This window comes from Cebus imitator, unplaced genomic scaffold, assembly GCF_001604975.1.
Source record: "Cebus imitator isolate Cc_AM_T3 unplaced genomic scaffold, Cebus_imitator-1.0 Scaffold196, whole genome shotgun sequence".
Classification (NCBI taxonomy): domain Eukaryota; kingdom Metazoa; phylum Chordata; class Mammalia; order Primates; family Cebidae; genus Cebus; species Cebus imitator.
In genome coordinates this window covers 503,218-528,757 of record NW_016107511.1, presented here as the reverse complement: position 1 = coordinate 528,757, position 25,540 = coordinate 503,218, and the positions used below count along the sequence as shown (strand labels likewise).

General features: G+C 44.9%; 1 protein-coding gene across 3 annotated transcripts in view; it reads right to left on the bottom strand.

The window, feature by feature from the left end:
• The window catches only part of DAPK1 (death associated protein kinase 1), a 212,137-nt gene that overhangs the window by 47,170 nt on the left and 139,427 nt on the right, over positions 1-25,540 (bottom strand). For all 3 annotated transcript variants that reach the window (XM_017547144.2, XM_017547142.2, XM_017547145.2), the window contains exons 4-18: positions 20,074-20,212; positions 18,663-18,792; positions 18,449-18,497; positions 18,334-18,360; positions 17,702-17,854; positions 17,305-17,350; positions 16,018-16,107; positions 14,630-14,722; positions 11,793-11,912; positions 11,251-11,349; positions 10,447-10,545; positions 8,576-8,674; positions 7,389-7,586; positions 5,778-5,975; positions 622-720 (exon numbers count right to left, since the gene is read on the bottom strand). In XM_017547144.2, the coding sequence (XP_017402633.1) occupies positions 622-720; positions 5,778-5,975; positions 7,389-7,586; positions 8,576-8,674; positions 10,447-10,545; positions 11,251-11,349; positions 11,793-11,912; positions 14,630-14,722; positions 16,018-16,107; positions 17,305-17,350; positions 17,702-17,854; positions 18,334-18,360; positions 18,449-18,497; positions 18,663-18,792; positions 20,074-20,212 (1,639 nt within the window). The remainder of the gene's footprint in view (positions 1-621; positions 721-5,777; positions 5,976-7,388; positions 7,587-8,575; positions 8,675-10,446; positions 10,546-11,250; positions 11,350-11,792; positions 11,913-14,629; positions 14,723-16,017; positions 16,108-17,304; positions 17,351-17,701; positions 17,855-18,333; positions 18,361-18,448; positions 18,498-18,662; positions 18,793-20,073; positions 20,213-25,540) is intronic.

The following is a 25,540-nucleotide window of genomic DNA, read 5'->3' as shown; positions in this document are numbered from 1 at the left end:
GCCATACCTCATCAGCTGATGCATTTTCCTTCTTGGGTATTTCATGAAATATGAATCAAAGGGTTTCCTTATCAGGGAGGTGCTAGGTCTGGCCCTGGGAGCAGGGAGGGAGGGAACTGAAGAAATCTCACTTAAAATACTCTGCAAAGCCTGACCCTGTAAGCAACTCCTGCTTATGGCACCCGGCAGCCTCATCTTGTGGGGCACACGTGGAGATTGCACTCACACCCACTGAGGATTCTTCTTCCCCCAGCGTCTCCTGAAGGGTAGGGTCTCCGGTGCACTGTGGCAGAGGGGTACTTAGGAAGGGGGAGTACACACATCCCACCAGGCAGGGGCCCTGGTGTGTGACACGAAAAAGGCCAGCAGGAAGCAGCAGAATCCCTGGCAGAGCAGGATGTGGTGAGACAGAAGAGGACAAACATTAAGGCGACATTATGCTGGGCATGTGTGTGCACATATCTGTGTCACTGCAGCAGAGGAGCTGCGGCTCAGCAGCAGCCTGGCTGCTCTACAAGGTGGAGTTGCCAAGTAAGCCCTGTCCCTCCTGCCTTGGAGGTGCCAGAGGCTCCCACCAGCTCCCAGCAGCTCCCTCCTGCGTGAAGCCCTCTGGGCACTCACCGCGGTCAGTGCCTCCACGCTGGCTCCCATCAGACAGAGGTACCGGACCACGTCCAGGATCCCGTTGTTGGCCGCAAGGTGCAGAGGCGTTCGTCCATACTGGGAAAAGAAAAAAGACCAAAGGTTGTTCTCGCGCAGTTGCTGAGGATGACATTCCAGTGACACAACGTGGAGGAAGGGGTCAGGGACCACCAGAAAGAAGGAAGAAGCCACTTCCCTTCTCCTGAAACTTGTTCGCCACGGGGGCAGGCCAGCCAGGCAGAACCATTTCAAGTACTTTGCAGGTAAAAGAGCAGCTTCAAAATACAACTTCAAATATAACTAAAGTAAGTTTCCTGCTGTGCTGGCCTGAAGGAGGCAGGAGCCAAGGGCTCTAGGCCCTGAGTTCCAGCAAGATCTGCACCATCGTTCAAATTTAGACTCAACCAGGGAAGAAGACATGGAGGACAGATATTGAAGACATTCTGATGAGTGGTAATCCTAGAACAAGGCCATAAGCCCTGTTTGTGCCTGTGGTTCACAAATGGTGTGCCAGGGTACCTCAGGGAGCTGCACTGAATTCATAATGGTGCCCAGGAATACCTAAAGGTTTTGATAAGAAACCTGGTTCTGAGACCAGGTGAACCACTCGCTTGAATTATGCAGTGTCATCATTGGACTGTACTGCCTGGCATGCCATGACATCAAGTCTTTCACAGCAGGGGGTCGGTGACTGCCCTGAGAAGAAGAGTCTTAAGGAAATCACCGTGGACAGGAAATGAGGCCGTGTCTACTCTGAGTCAAGGTTTCAGAAGTGCAGTGCCCAACAGGAGCACTCATCAAATTGTAAGTAATGTGGTCATGGAAGAAGGAAAAGAAAAGATTAGTTTTCTTTCCATTTGTGTGTATTATTTTTCTCAACTGCTGCTAAGCTGTTAGGACCTAAGTTGTTACTAAGTCGTTTGGACTGAACCACTCAATGAACAGAACTGTTGTGTATTACTTTTGATCTAGAGGAAACATGAAAAAAAATTACTGAACCCCTGAGGATGTTGTGAACTGAGAAAGCCTGGGAGTGTCTTTTTTATGCTATTTCTTTTTAAATATCAGTTTTTGTTATAAAGTTAACATATGTTCTTTTTTAAAATCCAAGTGCCTGGCCGGGGTGTGGTGGTTCACGCCTGTAATCCCAACACTTTGGGAAGCTAAGACGGGTGGATCACGAGGTCAGGAGTTCAAGACCAGCCTGGACAAGATGGTGAAACCCCATCTCTACTAAAAATACAAAAAGTAGCCAGGCGTGGTGGCAGATGACTGTAATCCCAGCTACTTGGGAGGCTGAAGTAGAGAATTGCTTGAACCTGGGAGGCGGAGGTGGCAGTTAGCTGAGATCGTGCCACTGCACTCAAGGCTGGCGACAGAGCGAGACTGTGTCCCAAAAAACAAAAAAATCCAAGCACCATAGAAAAACATATAATACAAAATAAAAATCCTCCTTCTCTGCTTCCTGGCTTACTCTCAAGCCGAAGCTCCCCGGCTCAGCGCTGTCCCTGTTTAACATTTTGGTGCATTTCCTTCCGAGCTCTTATCTATGAATCCTCAACAGGAGAGAACTAATTTAAACAGACAAGATGTGATTATGGCCCACCTTCCACTCTGTCCCTTGCCTTGTCCACCTAACAGTAGATTGGGAAGATTTTTCCATGACTGTAACTGTAGCGATCACATTCTTGTGAATGCCTGAATCGCATCCACCGTGTGGCTATCATGATTCATTCAGCCACTGAGGGTGGACGCTAGGCAGCTCCAATTCCTGGCCAGTGTAAACACTGCTGCAGTGTGGGACGCACTCATATTTCTTTATTATTATCTTCTGCAGTCATGCAGAAAGCAGATAGGAAGCTTTCAAGCATTCTAGAGTTCATGTGAGAAGGAAAAGGGAAGGTTTTGAAGACGGAGTGAAATGTTTGCAAGATGCAGTGTGAGGGAGATGTAATTTTGGTTGTACAATGCACAGTTTTACAGAAGGGAGGAAAGCTGATGAAGAGTGTGATGAAGAAAAGGGCAGAGGAAATGGACACTGCTGACCGGCCCAAGTTGGGAGAGAATGACACCAAACTCCTTAGCCTTAAATTCCAGGTCTGCCACCCCCTGGGCCCAATGTCTCCAGCTTCATTTTCTCCCTTCCCATAATCCCACACCCCCTGCATGTCAGCACCAGCCCACAGCAGACATACTGGCTTCCCTTGGTGGAAAACAGGCTTCCCTCTTCTCCATCTGTCAAAGCCCTGATCATCTTAAGGGATCTCCTCTGAAAAGCCTCCCCTGATTTCTTTCATATCTGAATTGTTGCTTCTGTGCTTCTGGAGCAGCTCGTGCCCATCACAGCAGCAACGACAACATGAGATGCTGTTACGTCTGAATGTGAGTGTGTCTAAAAGCAGCCTGAGGGCAGAGCCATTCACCTTGGCATCTACAGGTTCCTCCCTCCAGCTGTGCGCAGTGCTGCCCTGGAAGGGCCTCAATAAACACCCGACAGACAGGGAGCTCTCTCTCATCCTCCCAGATGCGTGCATGTGCATAGAATGCCTTCTGTCTGCCCTTATGGGAAGCACCAACTCAAAGAGGGACAAATGGGGCCATACATTCTGCGCCATCTATTTCCTTTCCTCTCCAAGCTCTCTAACATGGCCAGTTAAACAGCCACTCTCCTGATTTCCATATGAGAAGGTGGAAGAATGCAGAAATGTCTGTTTCACTGCATGAGCGCCAAAGATAGCAAGGAGGTCCTGACACGTACTGGTGACAGGGTAGGATCTGAATGGCCATTTTTATTTCTGGAGGAATTTAATCCAGATAAAGAAAAGGCAAGACCAGGCAATGGAGAAAGAGCAACAGCCTCCTTGTGGAATGGGGATGGCACTGTGCCACCCCATGCTCACAGTTACTTGAGTGAGTCTCTATAAAGCTGGATGTGTTCTGGTGGGAAATGATGCCTTCTGTTACATTCTCATGCTTCTTTTAAGCCCTTCTAGAGCCCCCATCACCTTTCCTTTTTAAAAAAAATAGCAAAACAAGCCTGACAGCAACCCTTCTGAAGAAGCTGTAAGCCCCCCAAAGTCAGGGTGTGCCGATTATGGGAGCGTCAAAACCAACCTGGGAAGCCTGTCTGCGGGGGCGGAGATGCTGAGCTTGTGTGCAGCCAGCACACTTATGTCCAGATGGGCTCTCAATTAGGGTCCGAACTTTGCTGCCAATTCCAAGGGGTTGAAATTGGAACTGATGATTTTCACATCAGCTGAGCTTCATTCAGTGACAAAATCATCTACAGAAGGCCCTCTACGTACAGCTGCTGTGCCATATACAGTAATTATATAAGTTTATGTCAGCATTTATCAACTTTACTTATAGATGGTTGCAGCATGAAAAATGTGAGAATTTTCCAGTAAATAAGCCAGTTGTTTCAAAACATGAAGGTCTGGGACTGTCTTGCTGATTTTTTAAAGAGTGTGTTAACAAGTGAAGTTGTGCATTTAGGCATGGAGTGGAACTGGGAAGAACACCCTTCCCTGTTTAAGTTAGGGCAAAGCACCATGAGATGCTCAGCTCCTCCGTCCCCCGCTCAGAAGGGGAGAGCTGATTCTAGATTCTAGCCAAGGTCTTGATGCTACTTCATACTACATTTGGCCTTCCCCTTAAGCCACTTACACAACTGACCTGGCAAGATTAGAATGGGACAAACTAAGAGAGCAACCAGCAGCTAATGGCTAAAAGCTGGGGATACTGCCTGTTCAATGCCCCGGAATATGAAATTACCAATTTCAATTTCTGTTTGAGTTAATCACATAACAAGCAAGAGGAATACATTTACATAACAGCATAATTTTCCAGCTGTTTCAGATATTCTTTTACCTCCATCAAACCATACTAGAATCCTGCTGGCATTGTATATGCCACTGATAAACATTTCCTGGAATTAAATAATTAATTGCGCTTGGACTTCATTTTTAGCATAATGCTTGTCTTTAATATAGCTACAGGGCTAAAATCACAGGAATCTGCAACATCCTATGTTGTTTGGTAATGAGAATCTATATGGGATTCAGAGAAAAGGGTAGGTGGTGGCTAAAATCTAGATGTCAACATATGAAATTTTCTACGAACCTAAAAGCACAATTAATTATTTTCATTTCTCCATTTTTCACCAAATGATAGCATCCCTTTGATCTTACCACATTTACTAAGCACAAAAAAGGTGCTAGGAACTTTTGCCCATAAAACTCTCAATGGGGAAAGCTATGAAGAGAAATATAAGGCCAGATGTGATGGCTCATGCCTGTAATCCCAGCACTTTGGAAGGCCCAGGTGGGCAGATTGCTTGAGGTCAGGAGTTGGAGACCAGACTGGCCAACATGGTGAAATCCTGTCTCTACTAAAAATACAAAAATTAGCTAAGCATGGTGGCACAGGCCTGTAATCCCAGCTACTCAGGAGGCTGATGACCAAGAATCACTTGAACCCAGGAGGCAGAGGTTGCAGCAAGTCAAGATCAGGCCACTGCACCCCAGCCTAAGCGACAGAGGCCTGAGTGAGAGAGTGAGACTCTGTCTCAAAATAAATAAACAAATAAATGAATAAATAAATAAATAAAATAAAAAAAGAAATAGAGTCCTGGGGATCAAATCTGAATGTCATTAGACATTTTCCTGAAGACTTAGTGCTCTAGAAAAATGCCACAATTTGTACCATGCCTCTCTGATTCCTCTACAGAGCCTCATGCTCACGTGTGTACACACACACACACACACACACAAACACAGGATTTCCATCAGTATACAGTGCGCTATGCAGAAAATACTTGTTATTACAATAATTTTCTGTTTATGGAATTATTCAAAACTCACATGTAAAAAGCAACTTAAAATGGCAAAACTTTATTAAAAAGAACATGTCCGTGTAAGTAACATCCACCTTCAACAACAAACACATGCAAACAGAAACTTGGCCAAAACCCGGACTCAGGCGGGAGGACACAGAATCAGTATGAGGAACCAGGTGGATGGGCACAGAATCGGGACTTGGGACTCAGAACCGGGTGGATGGACACAGAATCGGGACCCGGAACCGGGTGGATGGGCACAGCTGGAAGCTGGAAGGATCCTATCCTCTGTGCCTACCTTGTTTGAGATGTCCAAATTGCAGTTTGCTTCACAGAGGGCCACCACGATAGGCAGGTTGCCATCTTTACACGCTACGTGGAGGGGAGTATTGCCGTGCCTGTCTTGATAGTCGACGAAACACCCTTGGCTGAGGAGAGTCTTGATTACTTCCATCTGACACCGTCTTACAGCCAGATGAAGGGCAATGTGTCCATCCTGGAAACAAACCCCAGAGATCATGAGAGCTTTTCATGTAGGCATGTGACCTCCTTCTCTCCATCTTTCCTGCCGCCACTGGGTGAACTTTAATTGGCAACAAGATCACTACTAAAAGGCCTAGTGGAAGATTTAAATGAAGAAACTATACTCATATAGCAGGGGAAGGACTGGAAGGATGGGGAGCTTTACATCTTCCACTCTAAATAATCACAGGCTAAGCTGCATCAGCTTGATTAATTTAGGCCTGGGCAGTACAATCAGATAGAGCATAAGTAATTGTTGATACTCCAATGGCCTCTTTAATCAAACCATTTGTAAAACACTTTTAAAAACATTTGCCTAGCAATCTTTGCCAATTTCCTTAATAGAGAGCCTATTATTTCACTTTGCACCAGGAAAAATGCGAAAGTATTGTGAAATAACTTGCTCAAGGGCTGTCATATAAATGAGAAGCAGATTTAACATGTCTTAACCTCTGCATCCCATGAAAAACCAGCCCGGGCATTCATTCTGCCTATTATAGAATCCCTGATGAATAGATGTGTTGAGTTTTAGGAGCTGAGTGGAGAGTTCTGAAACATTTCTAAAACTGACTGTGCTAGGGTTTCTCAGCCTCAGTGCTATCAGCATTTGGGGCTGGGTGATTCTCTGTCAAGGGGGCTGCTCTGTGAGCTGCAGGATATTTAGTAGCACCACTGGCTGGGATGGATGGGATGCCAGTAGCACCTCCGTCTCTTGTTATGATAACCAGAAAGTGTCTCCAGACATTATCTAATGCCCCCAGGGACAAAATCGCAACTCCCTCCGCCCATGAAAACCATTGCTTTGTACCAAGAAAATAACTTCACAAAGGGCAGATATTAAATTAACTACAGAATCCCAATCTAACTATATATAGCAACAGCACAGCCTTGTTTTAAGTACAGATCACAATAAAAACAGATGATGCTAAATTTGCTTAATTAAAAACATGGAACACCTGGTCTAGAATCGAGATTGCCAGATAACTAAGAGTGGTTTATTGTCTTTTTACGACACAGCAGACGATAGAAGTAAGTAAACCACCTATTTCTTTGTTCATCTAGAAATTAATAGTATGTTGCCAATGTTAGTCCCCAGTGAGAACTGTCTTGGATTCAGTGTACCAGCTCTAAAGCTAAAAAAGCTAAAAATTATTTAGAGACCAAAGTCATTTGACAAATTCATGAACTTTGTAACATGATACAGATTAATATTAATTATTAAATACAATCTAGAAAAGTTCACAGAATCGTTGGAACAGAGAAGGGGTAATTACAGTTGGCTGCATTCAAGTTTGTCATCTTATGGAAACAAACTGAGAAGCCTTGTGATCCCTCTAGACCCCTGGATCACTACCCAGTGTGTATGATGTCTTCCCCCATAAAGCACCTTGTCGCAAGCATTAAGGTCGGCTCCATGTTCAGCCAGACACTCCACGATATCATGGTAGCCCCTGGCAGAGGCTGTCAGGAGGGGCGTCTCTCCTTCTCGATTCTTGATGTTCACGTTACAGCCAGCTTCACAAAGAGCTTTGGCCACAGAGTAATAGCCGTGCCAGGCAGCACAGTGCAGGGGGGTTTCTTCTTCCTGGTCAAGGAGATGAGTGCAGAGAGGAGGAGAACACAATGACGGGAAAGAAAGTATAAAACAAGGTGAGAGTCCCTGTGAAATCTGGCAGAAATGCAACCAAGGCAGCAGAGGGAAAGAGCTCACAGGTATTGGAGTGAAATACGAATCCGGAATGAAATAACAACATGGGTGTGAGCCACCACCATTAAGAGGTAGATCTCACCTCTCTCCTTCTTCAGTTTTTTTGTCCTCCACACTTGCATGTTTGATGAATTTGGCTTTCTCAGCATATGACTGACAATTGACTTTTAGGAGCCCATTGAAACCATGGGCCCTGCTTCTCTGAACAATAGATCCTTCCTGCAGGTGCATTATAGCATCTTTCTAATAAGTGCCTCGCTGGCTTTATCTGAAACTACTAATAGTAGGTGAGCACTTCTCTGAGCATGAATTTCAACCTTGATGCCTCTAGCTTTCTGTCATGTTTATAACACAAGGTGAGTGGTAGCAGTATTGTTGCTTTGGCAAGGAAGTGATTAGGAGAGCCACATTTTGAGCAGTCCTGCATCTTCAGGATCAACATCGTTAGATACATTTATGTGCCGATGAGAGGCCGTCCTAGTTCAGTGGTTACAAATATGGACTGAAACCACACTGTGTGTGTTCAGCCCCCAGATCTACCACTCCTGAGTTTTGTGAGCCTGGGGGAATTACAGAAACTTTCCCTGCCTCAGTTCCCTCATCTTTAAAATGAGCATGATAGTAACAACCTCATAGGGCTGTTCAGCAGATTGAATGCATGAATGAATGAAGTGGTTAGACCCGATCCTGGCGTTCGCACCTTGCACACCTTGGCAGTACTTCTGTTTGAGTCCCTGCCCTCTGTAGTGGAAGAAAGAAAACCTAACTTGCATAAAACTGTAAAGGCCCTGACTGTATCATCTGGCTGCCTGTACTGTACATCCATGTACAGAGCAGAGGAAGGAAGGACACCAGCCATGACCCACCTTGTCCTGGAAATTGGGATTGGAGCCGAAGCTGCATAGTAACTGAGCCACATCAGCATGGCCGTAGCGAGCTGCCACGTGGAGGGCTGTCTCTCCAGACTGCAGAAGAAAAGGAGCTGATGATTCAGAGCCACGTCTGTGAAGAGACTACGGAGACCAGAACCCAAGACCTACACCCAAGCCTGCCTGTTTCTACTCCATCTCCTTTGGTCCCACCCACCCACCTTGGGCACGTGCCCCTACAGTGGCTAGGACAGGGACTGGGGTTGGGGTGTCTACCACCCAGTGATTATTAAACCTACACACTTGGCTCCTCCTGTGAAGTGCAAACGACTCAAGAGAGGGCTCTCCCTTTTCCTTGATGGCTGTTCTCAATCTTTTTTATGTACTGAGATTTCTTGCTGTGTGATTTTTTTTTTTTTTTTTTTTGATTGTCTTGCTCTGTCGCCCAGGCTGGAGGGCAGTAGCACGATCTTGGCTAACTGCAACCTCTGCCTTTTAGATAGAGTCTTGCGCTGTTATCAGGCTGGAGTGCAGTGGCGCAATCTTGGCTCACTGTGGCCTTCACCTCCTGGGTTCAAGTGATTCTTCCACCTCAGCCTCCCGAGTAGCTGGGACCACAGGCATGTTCCCCCACGCCTGGCTAATTTTTTTGTATTTTTAGTAGAGACAGGGTTTCACCATGTTGGCCAGGATGGTCTTGATTTCTTGACCTCGTGATTCGCCTGCCTCGGCCTCTCAAAGTGCTGGGATTACAGGTGTGAGCCACCATGCCTGGCCATGGTTTTTTTTTTAAACACAGCATTCTATCTCTACTATTAGGTTCATCATTCAGCAGTTATTTAAAGGAACAATTTTATTTATTAACAAGCTTCTCATTTCATTGCCTATGATTAGAAACTTATTTTCTTATATTCTCAGAAATTTTAAAGAACATCACTATTTGCCCATATAATGACTTTCTGTGAATTAGTAACAGGTGCAAATCCTTTGAGATACTTTACTTCTATCCAGCCCAAAGACAATCATCGGAATAAATAAATTTTAAGAAGACAAAACAAGATATAGTGTTACCACCTCCAGACAACTGCCATAATATATATGTGTCTCTGATGTGACTGTTACCCCTCAGATATGGTGCAGTGCATAACCCATGCAACTGTGTGTGGCAGCTTTACTAAGCATGTCAAATTAGTCTGCCAGTACTGGAAGCAGAGAAGTACATTGTACAGTTGAATTGTACAGTTGAAACATTGTACAGCTGAATTAATAATGGATGAGAATGGAGGAATCCCAGGTTCAGGTTCCAGCACAGCCAATTAATTCACTGGATTGTTGTCTGAACTGAATGAAATACACATATATGAAAGCAAGGTATCTTGATAAATCAATAACTTTTATAACGCCGTTGTGCCAAAAAAAAACCCCTTACTTTATTACTTTATATGCATTGTCTCATTATGTATCCTTTAGTGTCTGTGATTATCAGGTCAGCACTATCAGCTGCGTCAAACAAGAGGAGAATAGGAAAGATCTGCTTAAAAGCATGAAGTTGAATCAGTAAGAAAACTGAATTGGGACTGAGGTCTCTGTCTAGTTGTCTTTCTACTAGAACTTTGAGGTTTTTTTGTTATGGGGATTATAAAATACGTGCATATTATGGCAACTACCTGAAAGATTTTGGCTTAAGGTTGATTCCAATATTAGATCAAGCCACAGGCAACAAGAAATTTCAGACTTAAATTTTCTGCAGGTGAATTGAATTCTGGTCCTGATTCTTTTCCTCTGGGTCTCAATGAACTTGGTATACCAGCACTCACATGCATCCATTTACTACCTCCTCATGGTCCTCCTAAGAGAAGTGGCCTTACCTTATCTTTCACATCCAAAGGGCATTTGTTCTCATTGAGAAATTTCAAGGTATCGACGTGGCCATGCCGAGCAGCCCAGTAGATGGCATTGGACCCGCCCTGCAGGAAAACCAACCTGGGGTCACATTTCTAGAGAGCCGACAAAGCTGGATGTATGCATCCCTCAGAGTCACTGTATTTCCCTTCCTGCGTGATGACAAACCCCAAAGGAGCAACTTCCCTAAGGAATAAAACCCTCATTCGATTTTACAGCTTTGACAAATGTACCATGGTTAAACTCAATGCTAGCACTAGGGGCACCTGGGTGAGGTGTAGGATGGAACTCTCTGAACTACTCTTCCAACTTTTTTTTGTAAATCTAAAATGATTTCAAAGTAAATATAAACACTTATCTCCCCCTCTGGTTAGAATTCCCTTACTGCAGAGGGCTAGATCTGTTCCACTTACAGCTCTGCTGACGTCTACAGCAGTAGGCAAACACATTTCTGATGAGAATAATTAGATAATAAAACTTTTTCACGTTTGACATCTAACATTGTTGAGTAAACGTGATTGGTAAGAAGTAAAATCTGGGTAGCGTACAAAGAAATGCTGATGTCAAGCAGTGGAGCCAAGGGGAGGATAAATGCTTGCCTCTCTAACGCATGTGTCAGGCTGTACCAGGCTGTTTAAGCAGCTCATCTTCCTTAACAGGAAACTCAGAAACAAATTAGGACATACATTTTTTCCCTCTGTTACCCCTATGATTAAGAGACATTGGAAAATACTTTAAAATTCAATTCATTTCAATAAAACAATTATGACCTTATCCTGGACATTGATTCTTGAGCCTCTTTTGATGAGCAACTGTAGTATCTGAATATTCCCACAGCCAGCAGCAATGAGTAATGGAGGTGTCCCGTGCTAGAACAGGCAAGAAAAAAAATTACTAATTTTCAGATTTGCTAGGAAAGGAAAAGCTAAACGATGATTGCTGTTCCCACACATCTCCCCTGTCTCAACAGACAGAGCTACAGCGGCATGGCAGGAAGGGAAGGCAGGTGAAGGACATAAAACCTTTCCTTCCTCTTCCAGATTCTCATCATCGGGGACATTTTCATTAGCAAGATGAGTAGATCTAAAATTTCATGGGTAGAGATGCAATACGTGAATGAAGGAAGGCCCTTCAATGCAAAAAGACCTTATTTGTAACTCAAATCACCCTCTAAACAGAAGTGATTTTCCCCACAGTATGGAGCTTCCAATTGGAAGGGAAAATGGAGAAGCAGATGAGGTCTTTCCCTGGACATGGAAGGGCAAGGCTGCAGAGACCCACCCCTCCACTATGCTGCAGAACAGAACCAGACCTTGTTGGGTTGGTTAACATCATAGTTGGACAACGAGCCCAGAAGGTGCTGCAGGCCTGGGACGTTGTCATCGTTGATGGCATGGATGATGGCTTTCATCACAAAAGAGTCTTCCTCATCCTTGAAAGAGACAACCAAGATGAAAATAGTTACACTGCTAGCCATGATTTTCTTACCAACATAAAAGAAACCTGTGCTCACTTGCTAACAGGGGCATTCAGAGGAGAAAGTAAGCCACTTACTCCTCAAGTCCACAATCATGGAGGGACCTAGGAGGGAATTTTTTGCTCCATCCATGTTGCAAACGAGCACTACCTACTGTTTACCTGGGCTTCAACATCACCTGCAGTATAACCCAGAGAGCAAACAGTGTCCAAGATCCAGATTTCAAATAATGATGACAAATAACCCTTTCTGTTTATCTCAAGAATCTGTCAAAATAAAGTTCCTAAAACCACTGAGAAAATTTTTAGGTATAGCACAGACTCTGGATAAGGAAAAAGAAAAACCTATTGAAGCAAAGAGATGATGATTTTGAATAAGATATTCTCAATTTGCAATTTTTCCAATTACAGAATTGTTTTCTGATCACTTGAATTTCTTCCATCACTAGGTATAGAATAACATGGTGAAATTCTCTGAAAGCTGGTCCCAATTATAAAAAAACAAAAACAGAAAAAGAAAAAAGAAATAGTCTCTAGGTAAAGAAAATAAAGGCCAGAAATTGGAAAACTGATGCATTTCTAATTACAAAGGAAAAATAACCAAAGAGTACTGAACAAAATCTTTGCCACTCTGTCAAAATTCACATAAAAACTAAACAATCAGCTAGAAAAATCCTAAACAAAATTTCTGAACTTATAAACATAGAAGTATGACCACTGAAAATTCAGATCTGGAAAAATATACCTACAGAGGCTGAATCTCTGTTTGTTGGGGGAGAATTGGGGAAAGCGTTTCTCTCCATCTGCCTTCTCTTCTTTATAGATCTGAATCCAAACACTTTTCATGTGGGTTTTAGTAATATTTGTATAAAATGCATGTTTAAGAATGCCACTGGTTTTGCTTTTCTATCACAGTTCAAGTCAATGACTAAGAGGCATTTACATGAAAGTGCAAGTCAAGAGAAATGGGGAAAACAAGGAATAAAACAGATTGTTGGGACTCATCTCCATGATTAGAATATGGAGATGAGGGAATCTGACTTCTGGGAAGGGATCCTTCCACCTGGAGCTCCTGCAAGACCCCTGGTCCCTCCCCTACCCTAAACTTTTCACTGTGACACATGTGTTGTCTCCCAGTTGAATATTTAGAGCAATTTTGATTTGCAATCTTTAATCATTCTCATCATCTTACTTACAGTCAAGTTTTTGTCTTTATGCTGGTTGCACAACCACCCTCTAACAATTTCCAAACTAAGCCTCCTCTTCTCTCTCTTCTTGCCCTAACCTGCTTCTCTTTTGCTTTTTTTTTTGAGACAGAGTCTCTACTGCCAGGCTGGAGTGCAGTGGGGTGATCCTGGCTCAATGCAGCTTGCGTTTTTCCGGTTTCAAGCAATTCTCCTGCCTCAGCCTCCCGAGTAGCTGGGACAACAGGCACACACCACAACGCCCGGCTAATTTTTTGTACTTTATAGTAGAGACGGGGTTTCACCATGTTGGCCAGGATGGTCTTGATCTCTTGACCTCGTGATCCCCCTGCCTTGGCCTCCCAGAGTGCTGGAATTACAGGCGTGAGCCACTGTGCCTGGCCACTTTTGCTTTTTTTTTTTTTAAAAAAAACAACATCTCCATTCCCATTTCACACCACAAGGCTAGATGTGGAGCCTCACTGAAGCTACTAACTTAAGGGGAAAAAAGGGGAGCTGGTGTCTGCAGTTCCCACCCTGAAGTACTGGACTCCTCCGGGGAGATGCTGACTGCTCAGTTACAGGGGCAGGGTAGTTCCCACAGGGCGACCGAGCCTGCCTTTTCTGGAGTCCCTTTTACCTCCTGACTTAACAAAGCCCTGTTGTTTGACTGTCAGGGGAAAGTCTTGTTGAATTCGGATGCTTCCACTCCTATCTGAAGAGCTAATCCGTGATTAGGTTTCAGTTTGGATTGAGGGGGAAATAAAGAATATAAAGGCTAGTAACTGGAAAATGAGTGCATTTCTAATTACAAAGGAAAAATAACTAGAGAGTACTGAACAACAAATGTGATAAATCTTTGCCACTCTGTCAAAGTTCACATGAAAACTAAGGAAGTCAGAGTTATTCTCAAGGGCCTTGGGCAGTCAACTCCAAAGCAATAATGCAAGTGGGTTTGGCCTTCTGGTCTGCTAGAAGACACACCAGCAAGCAACACTGCATTTTCCCTGATTCTCTGGTGCGTGTGTGTGGGAAGGGGGTGGCGGCTGTCTGTCCCTTCTGTGCTACTATGAATCGAGATTCTTCTATGTCAGCGGCTACAGTTCATGCAAATTAGAATCAGCTCTTTTCTCTTCTGCTGGCTAGACTCTCTCTTACCAAACTATCAGTGCATGTGCCTGTGTGTATATGCATTTGCTGTGTGTGTGTGCGTGGGGGGCCTCTGTGCCTACGTTTGCATCAAGGTGGAGGGGAGTGTTAGAGGCTTGGGGCTATGAGGGGGGACAGTACCATCCAAATCAAAGAGGAAAAAAGAGGAAAGCAAGAGGGTACATAAAATCAGCACCCACAAATCTTTCTGAGGGGATCAGGAATAGGCTTGCCATTTCCACGACTTTGGGTTCCTGGGAGGTTGAACAAATAGAACAGCTTGGACATTCTGAGCACCCAGGGCGGAGAAAGGAGCACCAGGGCACACAGGTTTGCTTACCAGAGTATCATCGCTTCTGGCAACACTCATGTTACTTCTGGACAGGAACGACCTGGATAATCTTTGGCACAGTGATATCAAGCGAACAGATTGCTTTTTTAAAAAAAGGGAGGGTGGGGAGAAAAAAGGTGGGGTGAGAGGAGGAGAGACAGCTTATGTAACAATTGTCAAATGAGCACAAAAACCACAAAGCCTTCAAGATCATTTTCATTGCCGACAGCACGCACTCTCTCAGGGTGGGCAATCCTACAGCAGGTTGGGCTATATTTGCTTAAATAATAATTTTAAAGTTCTTATGAATCAAGACAACAGGATATAGAGATTCTCCCATATTTCATTATTGAACTATAGGGCCGGACACCCCACGTCCCTTCTGTCTATGTATTTTCTTCTCTGCTCTTTAGAGAAGGTGATCTGACCCTTGCAGGTCCCCAGCAGAGAGGCATAGAATGCAGGAGACTTGCTCTGTGTCCTTGGTGTTACATAAGCAGTGATGGCAGACAACATGATGACCAAAACCCAACAGTTGTTGGAAGTGAACATGTGGGGGACCTCTTAGTCTAAGAACACACATCTCTGCATTCACTCTCAAAGGTAAAAGTACCGTTAAAGAATGAGAGAGAGAAAGAGAAATGTATGTTCATTCTCTCTACATTTTAAGCCTAATTCTAAGGACTTTTTGAGAGTCTGGTGCTGTGGTCCTCCTCATCCCTACCATGGCACCCCAAAATTGGTAGGTATAAAAATGAGGTACATTTCTGGCCTTCAGCTGGGGAGAAGTGGCAGGTACCCACTTCCTCTGGGTGTGACATGACCCTGGGCACAGGAAACCATCCCATCACCTTCTTAGCGCTGAAGTGTAATTTGTACCAGGATGTTTGCAATGGCTTCAGAGCTGTGTCCCACCAGTGTGGAGGCCAACCACACTGAGGAGGGAGAAGGAGCCACACGGCAAATGCTCATGGCCCTGCCCCACACCCACTCCAACCACTCACAGATACAGGCTGGGCTGAGGGAACCACGTACGCAGGGCACAGCACAAATATAATCTCATGCTGCTTACCACAAAGAATGAACTTATTTAAAATGTGGCTTGTAGTATTAGAAAAAGATTTCACTTTAATTTTATTGTACTGCTATAAAAATTTGCATTGAAGGTGGTTTTGATTTAAAAAGCACAAAATTACATTTAATGGGATGAGTTAAACTAAAATATTGTTTTGGGTTGTTCTTGAAAATAGAGCAATGTGCAGAAGACTACGGAGTGATTGGAAAGAGGAAAGGAGGTATTTTCCATATTGCCAGTGTCAGAGGAGATGGGTCCTGACCACACATAGCTCTACACAGGAAACAGAATTTGTTCATCTCCCCACAACAAACAATCTTACTTTCCATTTTTTCCGGGCTGCGAACTTCTTGAATTTCTCCATGTTGACTGCTGATGCTTTTCTACTAAGTGCCTGCTGTGTATCTTTAGGCTAAAATAAAAATCCAAGAAAAAAAATTAAAGCTCTCAAATTATTAAAATGTGTTATGTGACAATGTTTTGAAACATCTCCTAATTCAGGATGCTTACATATTCACCTCACTAAATTAGCATGAGAAGTTGGAATAACATACCACACCTAGGCACCTTGTCTTAGCGGCTCACTCTTTTGTCTGAGGGTTTTGTATCATCTGTAAACACTGGGGAGAAGTAGAGCTTGGGGTCAAGCTGAATCACAGCTTTCCACACTGAGAGTTAGGGAATGGGAAGATTCATGATGAGGCTATGTTATGAGATATTTGCACTTGGGTATTATCAAGTAATTTAGAGCTGGGAGGGATCTCAGGGGTCAGCAAAGTTAGTGTGGCCTACAGCAGGAGAATTCCTTGTTCATATCAGAGGAGATGAACCCTGACACACACAGCTCTACACAGGAAACAGAATTTATTAAGCCCTCCACAACAAACAATTGCATCTTTTTCTGTAGATGCATTTAACTTTTGTCCTCGGCCTCTGGGGAGGAGGAGACACCACAGCTGCCTAGGAGAGCGCAGGTAACTGCTGGGAGCTTGCACAGCAAAGCTATTTGCCCCCAAAGCCTGCTTCTGTGATGCTCACTTCTTTGTTTCATGATTTTATTCTGTAATTGTCACACTTTCCCACCCTTAGTCCTTTCTGCCCTGGATTGAAGCAATTGCAATCCAAAAGTCAACTAGGCCAGGCAGGTAATGTAAAGGTGTCATGTGCCAGGGGCCCCATGCCCTAGCACCAAGTTATTTGTACCACTTCCTGAGGCCATGTGGAATGAGGGCTCAGTGTCAGCAGATCTTCAGATTTCCCAAGAGAAGCTGGAAATCCATATTTGATTGATGTTTACATGCTGGAATCAGCATAAAATTTTAAATATACTCTTTGGGCCAACACCCCACAGGTCACACCAAACACGGCTGTTGAGTGGACTTGACCTTTGACAATGCTGTTCCGTGATGGCTTATTCCTCTCTCCCCACCTCTGAGATCATTAGTATACAGTCTAATTTATCAGCTTTTCTTAAAATATGACGCAAATAGCAAACTCAACACTCTAGTTGTGACCTGTAGTTAGCAGTACTCTGAGACACACGAATACCAGAGTGCCCGAACCAATCACATAGAAAGTGATCTAAACACTGATGTAATATGCAACTCACCTTGATCCAGGGATGCTGCAAACTATCTTGAATTGTCATTCTCTTCCTTGAGGGGAGGGGGAGAAAGAAAAAAGTGCTGTGACAACAGCAGCGAATGCTAAGGTTGTTTTCATGCTGGCTGGGCCTGCCAAGCAGACACTCTGGAAAATGCAGTGCAGGGAAGAAGGCCAAAAACGACATCGGTCTTTTTGTGATTATTTCACTGTGCCTGCAGGGACTGACTGAGTGGGGGCAGAGGGCCCTGCGTGCATTTTCTGAAGCGTTTCACATGGCATGCTGCCCTTTGGCAGATGAAGCAAGCAGGGTCTGGGAAATGTGGCCCCGTGTTTTGAACAGGTACAGGTTCACGGCTGGCTGAGGCCGTGGCCGAGCGCCTTTCAGGAACGTGGACACTCACTTTGGATCCTTGACCAGAAGTCTTCTTATGAAATCTTTGGCTAGGGCACTGGTATTACTGAAGTATTCTTCCTCAAATTCGTAGTTGACAGCAGATACATTTGCTAACGTTTCTTGCTTAGTGTCTCCAAGAAATGGGGAGGCCCCACTTAGGCTGTTAAAAATAAAGTTGGGCACAGAACATTAATGACGACCCCCTGTGTTGTCATTCTGCACCTATAACATCTGGAGTGTGGAATACGATTATAATCTGGTGCTTGAATAGTCACTTTAGAGTTTGATTATATTTCACAGGGCTTTAACTGTCACAAGCTTCAGCTTAATGCAAAAGGATTCACTTAACAAGTTAATCTGGAACAGCGTCTGTGAGTTTAAAGGAAGCCTGTTTTCTCGGCAGTGATGGACAGCTATGCTTTCCTCTAGCGATTATGCTACAGTTTCTCATGACTCATTTCAATTTAGGAAAAAATGTTTAATTAGTATAAACTAAACATGTTTTGGGGGTGTAAAATGAATATGTTTACATCAAAAGCATGCATAAGCTGAAGAGATCAACACAGCACATTTAATGGTTAATTAAATCTATGGTCTTATAGAAAAGAACAGGGTATGATTGTGAATTCTGATACTTACAGGATATAGGTTATTACCCCAATGCTCCTAAAAACAACACAAAACAAAAAAAGCACATCAGTAGAGGAGTCAAATACATTAGAAAGAAAAGCAACAGCAAGGACAAGCTCCTTACCACATATCTGCCTCAAGACCAAGAGGTTCATAGTTGACTATCTCAGGAGCTAAGAGGAAAGAAACACTCATTTAGCTTGGGAGGAAGCAAACTAACTGATTCTATCTTCATGCAACAACCAGAAACATGTACCAGGGAAAGGATTTTCCAGCAGGGAAGGTTTGCCAGAATAATGTTCATGAGATGTAAATGACCACAGAGCAAAGAAACTTACCGACAAACTCTGGAGTCCCAAATATGTTTTTAAATTCATTTCCAAAGTCAATTTTGTGGGCCAACCCAAAGTCAATAATCTTGATCCGAGGTTTGGGGACATTTCTATCCAGAAGCATTATGTTCTCAGGCTTGAAAAAAAAAGAGAGAGAGAAACAAAAAGCTATGATATGTTATGCTGAGGACAAGATGGTAGAATAGTTCTTCTCTCCCAAAAAAAAAAAAAAAGCCAAAAATTAGGGTAGAAAGGGTGGCTGAAAGAGAACACCAGGAAAATACATGTCTTGCTCTAGGTTCTCTCTAAAGCAGCCCTGAGACAAGGATTCAGATGCAAGTGGGTTATGTGGGAGGGGACACCAGGAAACACCTGGGAAGGAAATACAGGAAACAGGAAGCTTCTATGAGGTGTCCTATCAAGATGGGGGTAGCTGGGGGAATGGGAGAGAAAAATGAGAACTCAGTGTTATTCCAACTGCAGCATGAGGGAGCTGGGGTCTTCATCCACCATCTCTCCATCCTCCATTGCTGGCGGTTGCTTTTGCGGAAATCTTTCTTTTTCATTTATAGCTCCCAGGGCCAGCAACAAGATGCCAGGAAGAGTCACAGGTATTTGCAGGAAGCCCTGTTTAGGTTGTATATGAGTGTGTGCCTGTGCATGTGTTTGTGGGACAAGGGGGGAAATGAATGGGACACTGATAGCTCTACTACAATAAGAATGGGGAAAATCCTTCCTCTGAAATCCTGTCCCAGCTCTACTGGTCTGAATCATCCACTTGGATAGAGCACACAATGCTTTACCAGGCTGCTTCTTGCTGCCTTGAACTAGAACTTCCCATCATTGCCACTTCCTATTGTTCCTGATGTGTCCTCCCTTCCCAAAGAGGCCACACCTCTGTCATAGCTGAGATGACAGCTTACATGCCCTTTCATCTCCAACAACGTCGGGCATCCAGCCGGGCAAACGTCCCAATCAGCCAATGTGAGTTTGGTGTGCTTGATTACTGGTGACACAGTCAGGCCGTAAGCCTTTGCATCACTCAACACAGTTTCTATCTTAACATGCCCAGAGCCACACAAGGAACCGGTGCCAGTCACTGGCTGCTGGCTAATGTCCCAGTAGCCAAGAGTATCCCCTTTACTAATAAAACCTGGCTCCTAAGACCCCTTGTATTCTTTACCAAGAATTCCAGAATGTAATCAATTGTCATAAGCCTCTGTCCCAGCAAAAGATTAGCCATCCCAGTGGGAGGTACGTATTCCATGCTTGCTGATTTATATGGATAATTCTGTTTGTTAAACTGGTACAGGAAAAATAAGGTAACTCTCTCAGATGCCTCAATTTTTCTTAGCAGAGAAACAACCAAGGCTGTGATCCGCACAAGCTTCTATTTGGCTCACACCTTGAAACATACCTTAAGATCAAAGTGGGCGATCTGAAGGGAGTGCAGGTAGTAAACACCATTCAGAATTTGTTTGAGAAATTCCGTCGCTTCCTCTTCAGTTAAAGATTCCTTTTCAGCTAAGAAGTCAAACAGCTCGCCACCTGCAACGCTGAGAGCCCAGAATCAGGGGTTATTGGTTAACAGTTCTGTCTCCTATCTATTCCTTCTCTTATTCGCGTGCTCAAACTTCAGACAAGAAAACAGCAGAAAGCCTATGCTGAAACTGCCAAGCACAGAGTCAGAATTCTCCGTGCAGGTTTTGACAATTCTGCATTCAGGCACATTTGTGCTCGAAAGTGCTTACGACAAAATATTGTGAAGAAAATATCAGCGTATCTTTAAAACATTTTAAATAAACATATTTAGAGGCGATGTCTCAACTCTAATGATGATAAAAAATCTGCAAGCCAGCTTTGTACAAAATCTTAGGGTATATCTTCTTATCTCAATTAGAGAGTACCTGAAAAGTTCGTTACCTGCATATTTAATTAATTCTTTAAAACTCAAATTCACAATATATGGTCTGATAAGGGTTTTTTTCTTTCTTGTTTAGTATTGGTTTGTATGTACACACTAACACATTTATAAAAATCACATTTAGGAATACATTTAACAAATTTATTAAACCTTAATTTATTATACCTTCGTTAATAAGAATACATTTACAAAACAGCAAAATGTATGTGGGTTGGTTGAGGATTTATTTGTTTGTCTCCCTGTCTGGAATGTAAGTCAGCACCTCCCATCCCAGCTACTGGCTACTGATGTAAGCCTGACTCCCGGCACACAGCCAGGCACACAGCAAGCACTCAAAACTTTACCAAGTGGATGAATGAACAAGCTCCCCTAAAAACTCCACGATAGTGATGAATGGCAAATAACAGGGAAGTTTTAATAAGAGTTTTTATAAGTTAATCTTTATCAAGTTTAACCATACATTCACAACATAATAATTAAGTGCAATTATGCACAAACTGCTGTATTCATTATCTTTCTTAAGGCAACAGAGCTCCCTAAACGTTATACCTTCCTCATCTACATCCATTCAGAGTAAAGAAAATTGGTGCTCCTAAGATCAGACAAGAATGACAAAAAAGCTGTTTTCTTCAAAGTTTCAGATCCCATAGGCCTTCACCTTTCAGGTTGGTGTTTCCTTAGCATGTCTAGAGTCCATGGACATCAGAATTGTTTGAGGATGCTTTAAAAATAAAGATTCTGAGCCTCACTTTTTTTTTTTTTTTCTTGAGACAGAGTCTTGCTCTGTTGCCCAGGCTAGAGTGCGGTGGCCTCGGCTCACTGCAACCTCTGCCTCCTGGGTTCAAATGATTCTCCTGCCTCAGCCTCCTGAGTAGTTGGGATTATAGGCATGTACCAACATGCCCAGCTAACTTTTGTATTTTTAGTAGAGACAGGGTTTCACCATGTTGGTCAGGCTGGTCTCGAACTCCTGACTTTGTGATCCACCTGCTTTGTCCTCCCATAATGCTGGGATTACCGGCATGAGCCACCGTCCCTGGCCTGAGCCTCACTTTCAATCTGCGGTGTGAGGGCTTCCAAGAGTGGTGAGGAGGAAACTCAGCATTTTCAACAAGCACCTAAAAATTTTCTGAGACCATTTCCCCTCATCTGAATTCCAAGCTCCTGCTGCAGGGCCTCCCTCTGATTTATGGGGAGGGTGAAGTGATTCTCCTATCCCCAGGGCTCTGGCAGAGGCAGCTGTACCCTCCTGTGAGCAGTCCATAGGCCTCCCCTATCCCCCAGGGGACACAGCAGAGCCTGGGCCCAGCCAGGATGCCCAGGAGCCCAGTGAGAGGGAGGCTTGTAGGTGTCCTGCATGGACCCTGCCTCAGAAGTGGCCTTGCTCTCCTCCTGACCCCTCCCCTGCACCCCCCACCTTGTTCTCAGGAGATGCAGTCTACCCCACCCTCTCCCCTCCAAGGTGCCCTTGGCCTCATGGCCCCCACGTGGTCTCCTCACGGAACAAGGCAAGGCCTCCTGCTTCTCACTTTTGTGTCTTATGCTTAAAACAAACAATAGAAGGAGAAAAAATCCTTCAACTATAGCAGGTAAGAATAAAAAGTGGGAGATTGTGAACCAGCCCACCCCAAAGAAAGCTCTCCCACTGAGGTGGAGGTTGCAGTGAGCCGAGATCGCACCACTGCACTTCAGCCTGGCAAAAGGGCAAGACTGTCTCAAACACACACACACACACACACACACACACACACACACACACACACACAAACCAGGATTGGTGGCTCACGCCTGTAATCCCAGCACTTTGGGAGGCCAAGGCAGGTGGATCACCTGAGGTCAGGAGTTCAAGACCAGCCTGATCAATATGGTGAACCCCCGTCTCTACTAAAAAAAAACAAAAATCAGCCAGGCATGGTGGCGTGCACATGCAACCCCAGCTACTTGAAAGGCAGAGGTAGTGCACTCCAGCCTCTACCACAAAAAAAAAGAAAAGAAAGCTCTCCCATCACACCTGGGTCTCCAGCCCTGGCTTCTGTGCTCCCTGGGGCGCCCCTCGCCACCCGGGCTGGCTCAGGCACTGCAGCCGCGCGCTGTGGAGAAGTCAAGTCGCAGCATCCACTCCACGTCTTAACTCTGCCACGTGCTCACCTTGAAACCTAGAAGGTTACCCTTTCTCTTGAGCCTCATTTCCCCAAACAGGAGTCATAACACCTCTTCCATTGAAGGTTAAGAGGATTAAAGGTAATAGACAAGTGTAACTGGCAAGGCTGGCACATGGGTAAGGTCCAGCTTGTGGGAAGAAGGCCACTGGCACCTCTGTCGCCCCTTTAACATACCACTGCTTCGTACAGGATTCAATATGAAAGCCCCTTGCCGCCCTCCCCTCCTCCTTAAACGGATCCATTGGTTGAGCCTAACCATGGTGCTTCCCAGGAAGAAGGCGAGGGAAGGCAGTGAAACTCCTCCTGTGAATGTGGTGCCCCGCCGCCAGCTTTCTCTCTGTGCCCCTCTTCAGGGCCTCCCAACCCCACCTCACGCACACCCTGCTTGTGTTGTCACATAGTACAGAGACGCAGTTTTCAGACAATGAGAAATGTCTGGAGTTTGGCTGCCTGTTTGGGGTGAATCTTCCAGCACCTACACAGTTTGGCACAGGCTGCTGGCCCTGAGTCCTTTCCAGGGGCTCCACTGTCTAGCCTTCTGGCACCCCCATGCTGCCCCGGCCTCAGGCTGTGCCTGCTCTTCTTTGGCTAGCTTTCCTTTCCTCCCTGCTGACCTAAGCTTTCTTCGGATCCACGATTTCCTTCTTCTGCCTGCTTCATCTTCTGTGAGGCAGGATGGCAAAAATGAGGGGACTGCGGTTCAAACCTTGCCAGGACCTGAGGGGCTCCAACCTCACTGAGCCTCGGGCTCCCCTTCTGTAAAATAAGGGGTAACATCATAGCTTACAGAGTCGTCCTGAGGTTCCAGAACATGTAGACACCCTTAGTGCTCAAAAAATGCTGCTGTCTTTCTTCACACCTGGCTTCAAACCAGAAGTCCCCCCATAGCAGCAGGGGTGTGCTGGTGAGGCTTTAACAGTAGGCTCTTTGGGGTTCGGGTGGGCAGGGCCCATTCCTGAGGTGTCACATTCCCACCATGGCTGTCTCAAGCTCCCCACAGGATGTCGGGGACTGTGGAGTTGGGGAGGGATGGGCACTGCAGCTGTGACCTGGGCGAGCTGGCATTGACACAGCACTGCTGAGCAGCCACTTGGCCTGCCATGGTGTTCCACATTTTCCGAAGACGGTCTGACGGCATCTCATCCTCATGCTCTTCTGCACCCTGATCGTGCCACCCTCCCTTGGGCACTAGGTGGCATCTGTGGTTCCCTCTCTTGAATCTGGGGCAGGCCCTGTGACTGCTTTGACCAATGGTACAAGTGATTCTGCCAACCCCACTGTGGTTTTTCCTGGACTGGGGGCCTCCAGGTCCCACCTCCTGAAGCTCTCGGGTAAGATGCAAGAAGTGTGATGATGCCAAACCACTGTTCCATGTGGAGAAACTCAGGAAGAAGAGATCTCCTTGGAGAACAAGGCGGAGGAGCTTTGAGCAAGGAAGGCATCTTGGAAGAGGACCCTCCAGCCCAGCCGAGGCCACATGACAGATCATCCAACAACTGATCAATGAGGAAACATGACAGGGTCTGCCAAACTTCTATCAAGGGCGGACCCTAAATATTTCAGGGTTTGCAGGCCTTGCAGTCTGTCCCAACTACTCAGCTCTGCTGATGTATCATGAAAGCAGCCACAGACGACATGTACATGATGGGTGTGGCTGTGTTCCAACAAAACTTTAGTTAAAACATAGGTGGCAACCTGGGTTTGGTCTATAGGCCGTAACTTGCTGACCCCTGATATAAAGATGAGGTCGCCTCAGCCCAACCTGGGGCAACTCTCAAGGGTCATTCTGGCCCCAGAACTCCCTGTTGGCCAACTAGGGCTGCCATTGAACCCATTCCTGCTCCCTTCCCCTCCTCGCCAAGTCTTGATCCTAAATACAGTACTTAATAAACACCATGCACACTCTTCTCCATCCCAGAGTCTGCTTCCCAGGGAACCCAACCTATACCCCACTGGATCTGGGGTAGTTTTTTACACAGCCATAGAAGGCTGGAACATGCACCATCTTGAACTGGGCTTGATTACTAGGCTCAGCCAATGGAAGCCAGGCTTGCCCTTCTCTGGCCTGGTCATCTTATGTCTTATTCAGTATTTGTGTCCTCAGAAACTCAACTCCACAGGAGTAAGAACAATGAACAACCCTGGAACCCCAAGAGTTAGGAATCAGGACTGTGATCAAGATCGGGAGCAGGAGAGCACTAGTTAATCCTTTTAGTTTTTATCATTGAACCTTCTCACAAGTCCCTGTTCAAATCTCATCTTGTTATGAAGCAGTCCATGTCATGGCTTGCCCAGGCTGCCAAAATCTTCAGTTAGACATTAGAAAGGGTAGGACAGCCCCTATCCCACTTGGTCAGGATTCATCAGCTGGTGCCTAGAAGGCCGTGTGTATTCACTGCATCCCCCTCACCCATACACATTCACATATACATATACTCATCACACACATATATTCATCTTCCTTCATATCTCATATGTACACATCTTTCATCCCAACATACTCATCCCCCTTCATCCCCACATTTCCTTCATTTCTACATATGTAACTCATCTTCCTTCATCCCTACATATGAACTCAATCTCCTTCATCCCTACAATATACTGATCACCCTTCATCTCTACATATGTACTCAATCTCCTTCATTTCTACAATATACTGATCACCCTTCATCCCTACATATGTACTCACTCTCCTTCATCCCTACAATATACTGATCACCCTTCATCCCTACATATGTACTCACTCTCCTTCATCCCCACAATATACTGATCACCCTTCATCCCTACATATGTACTCA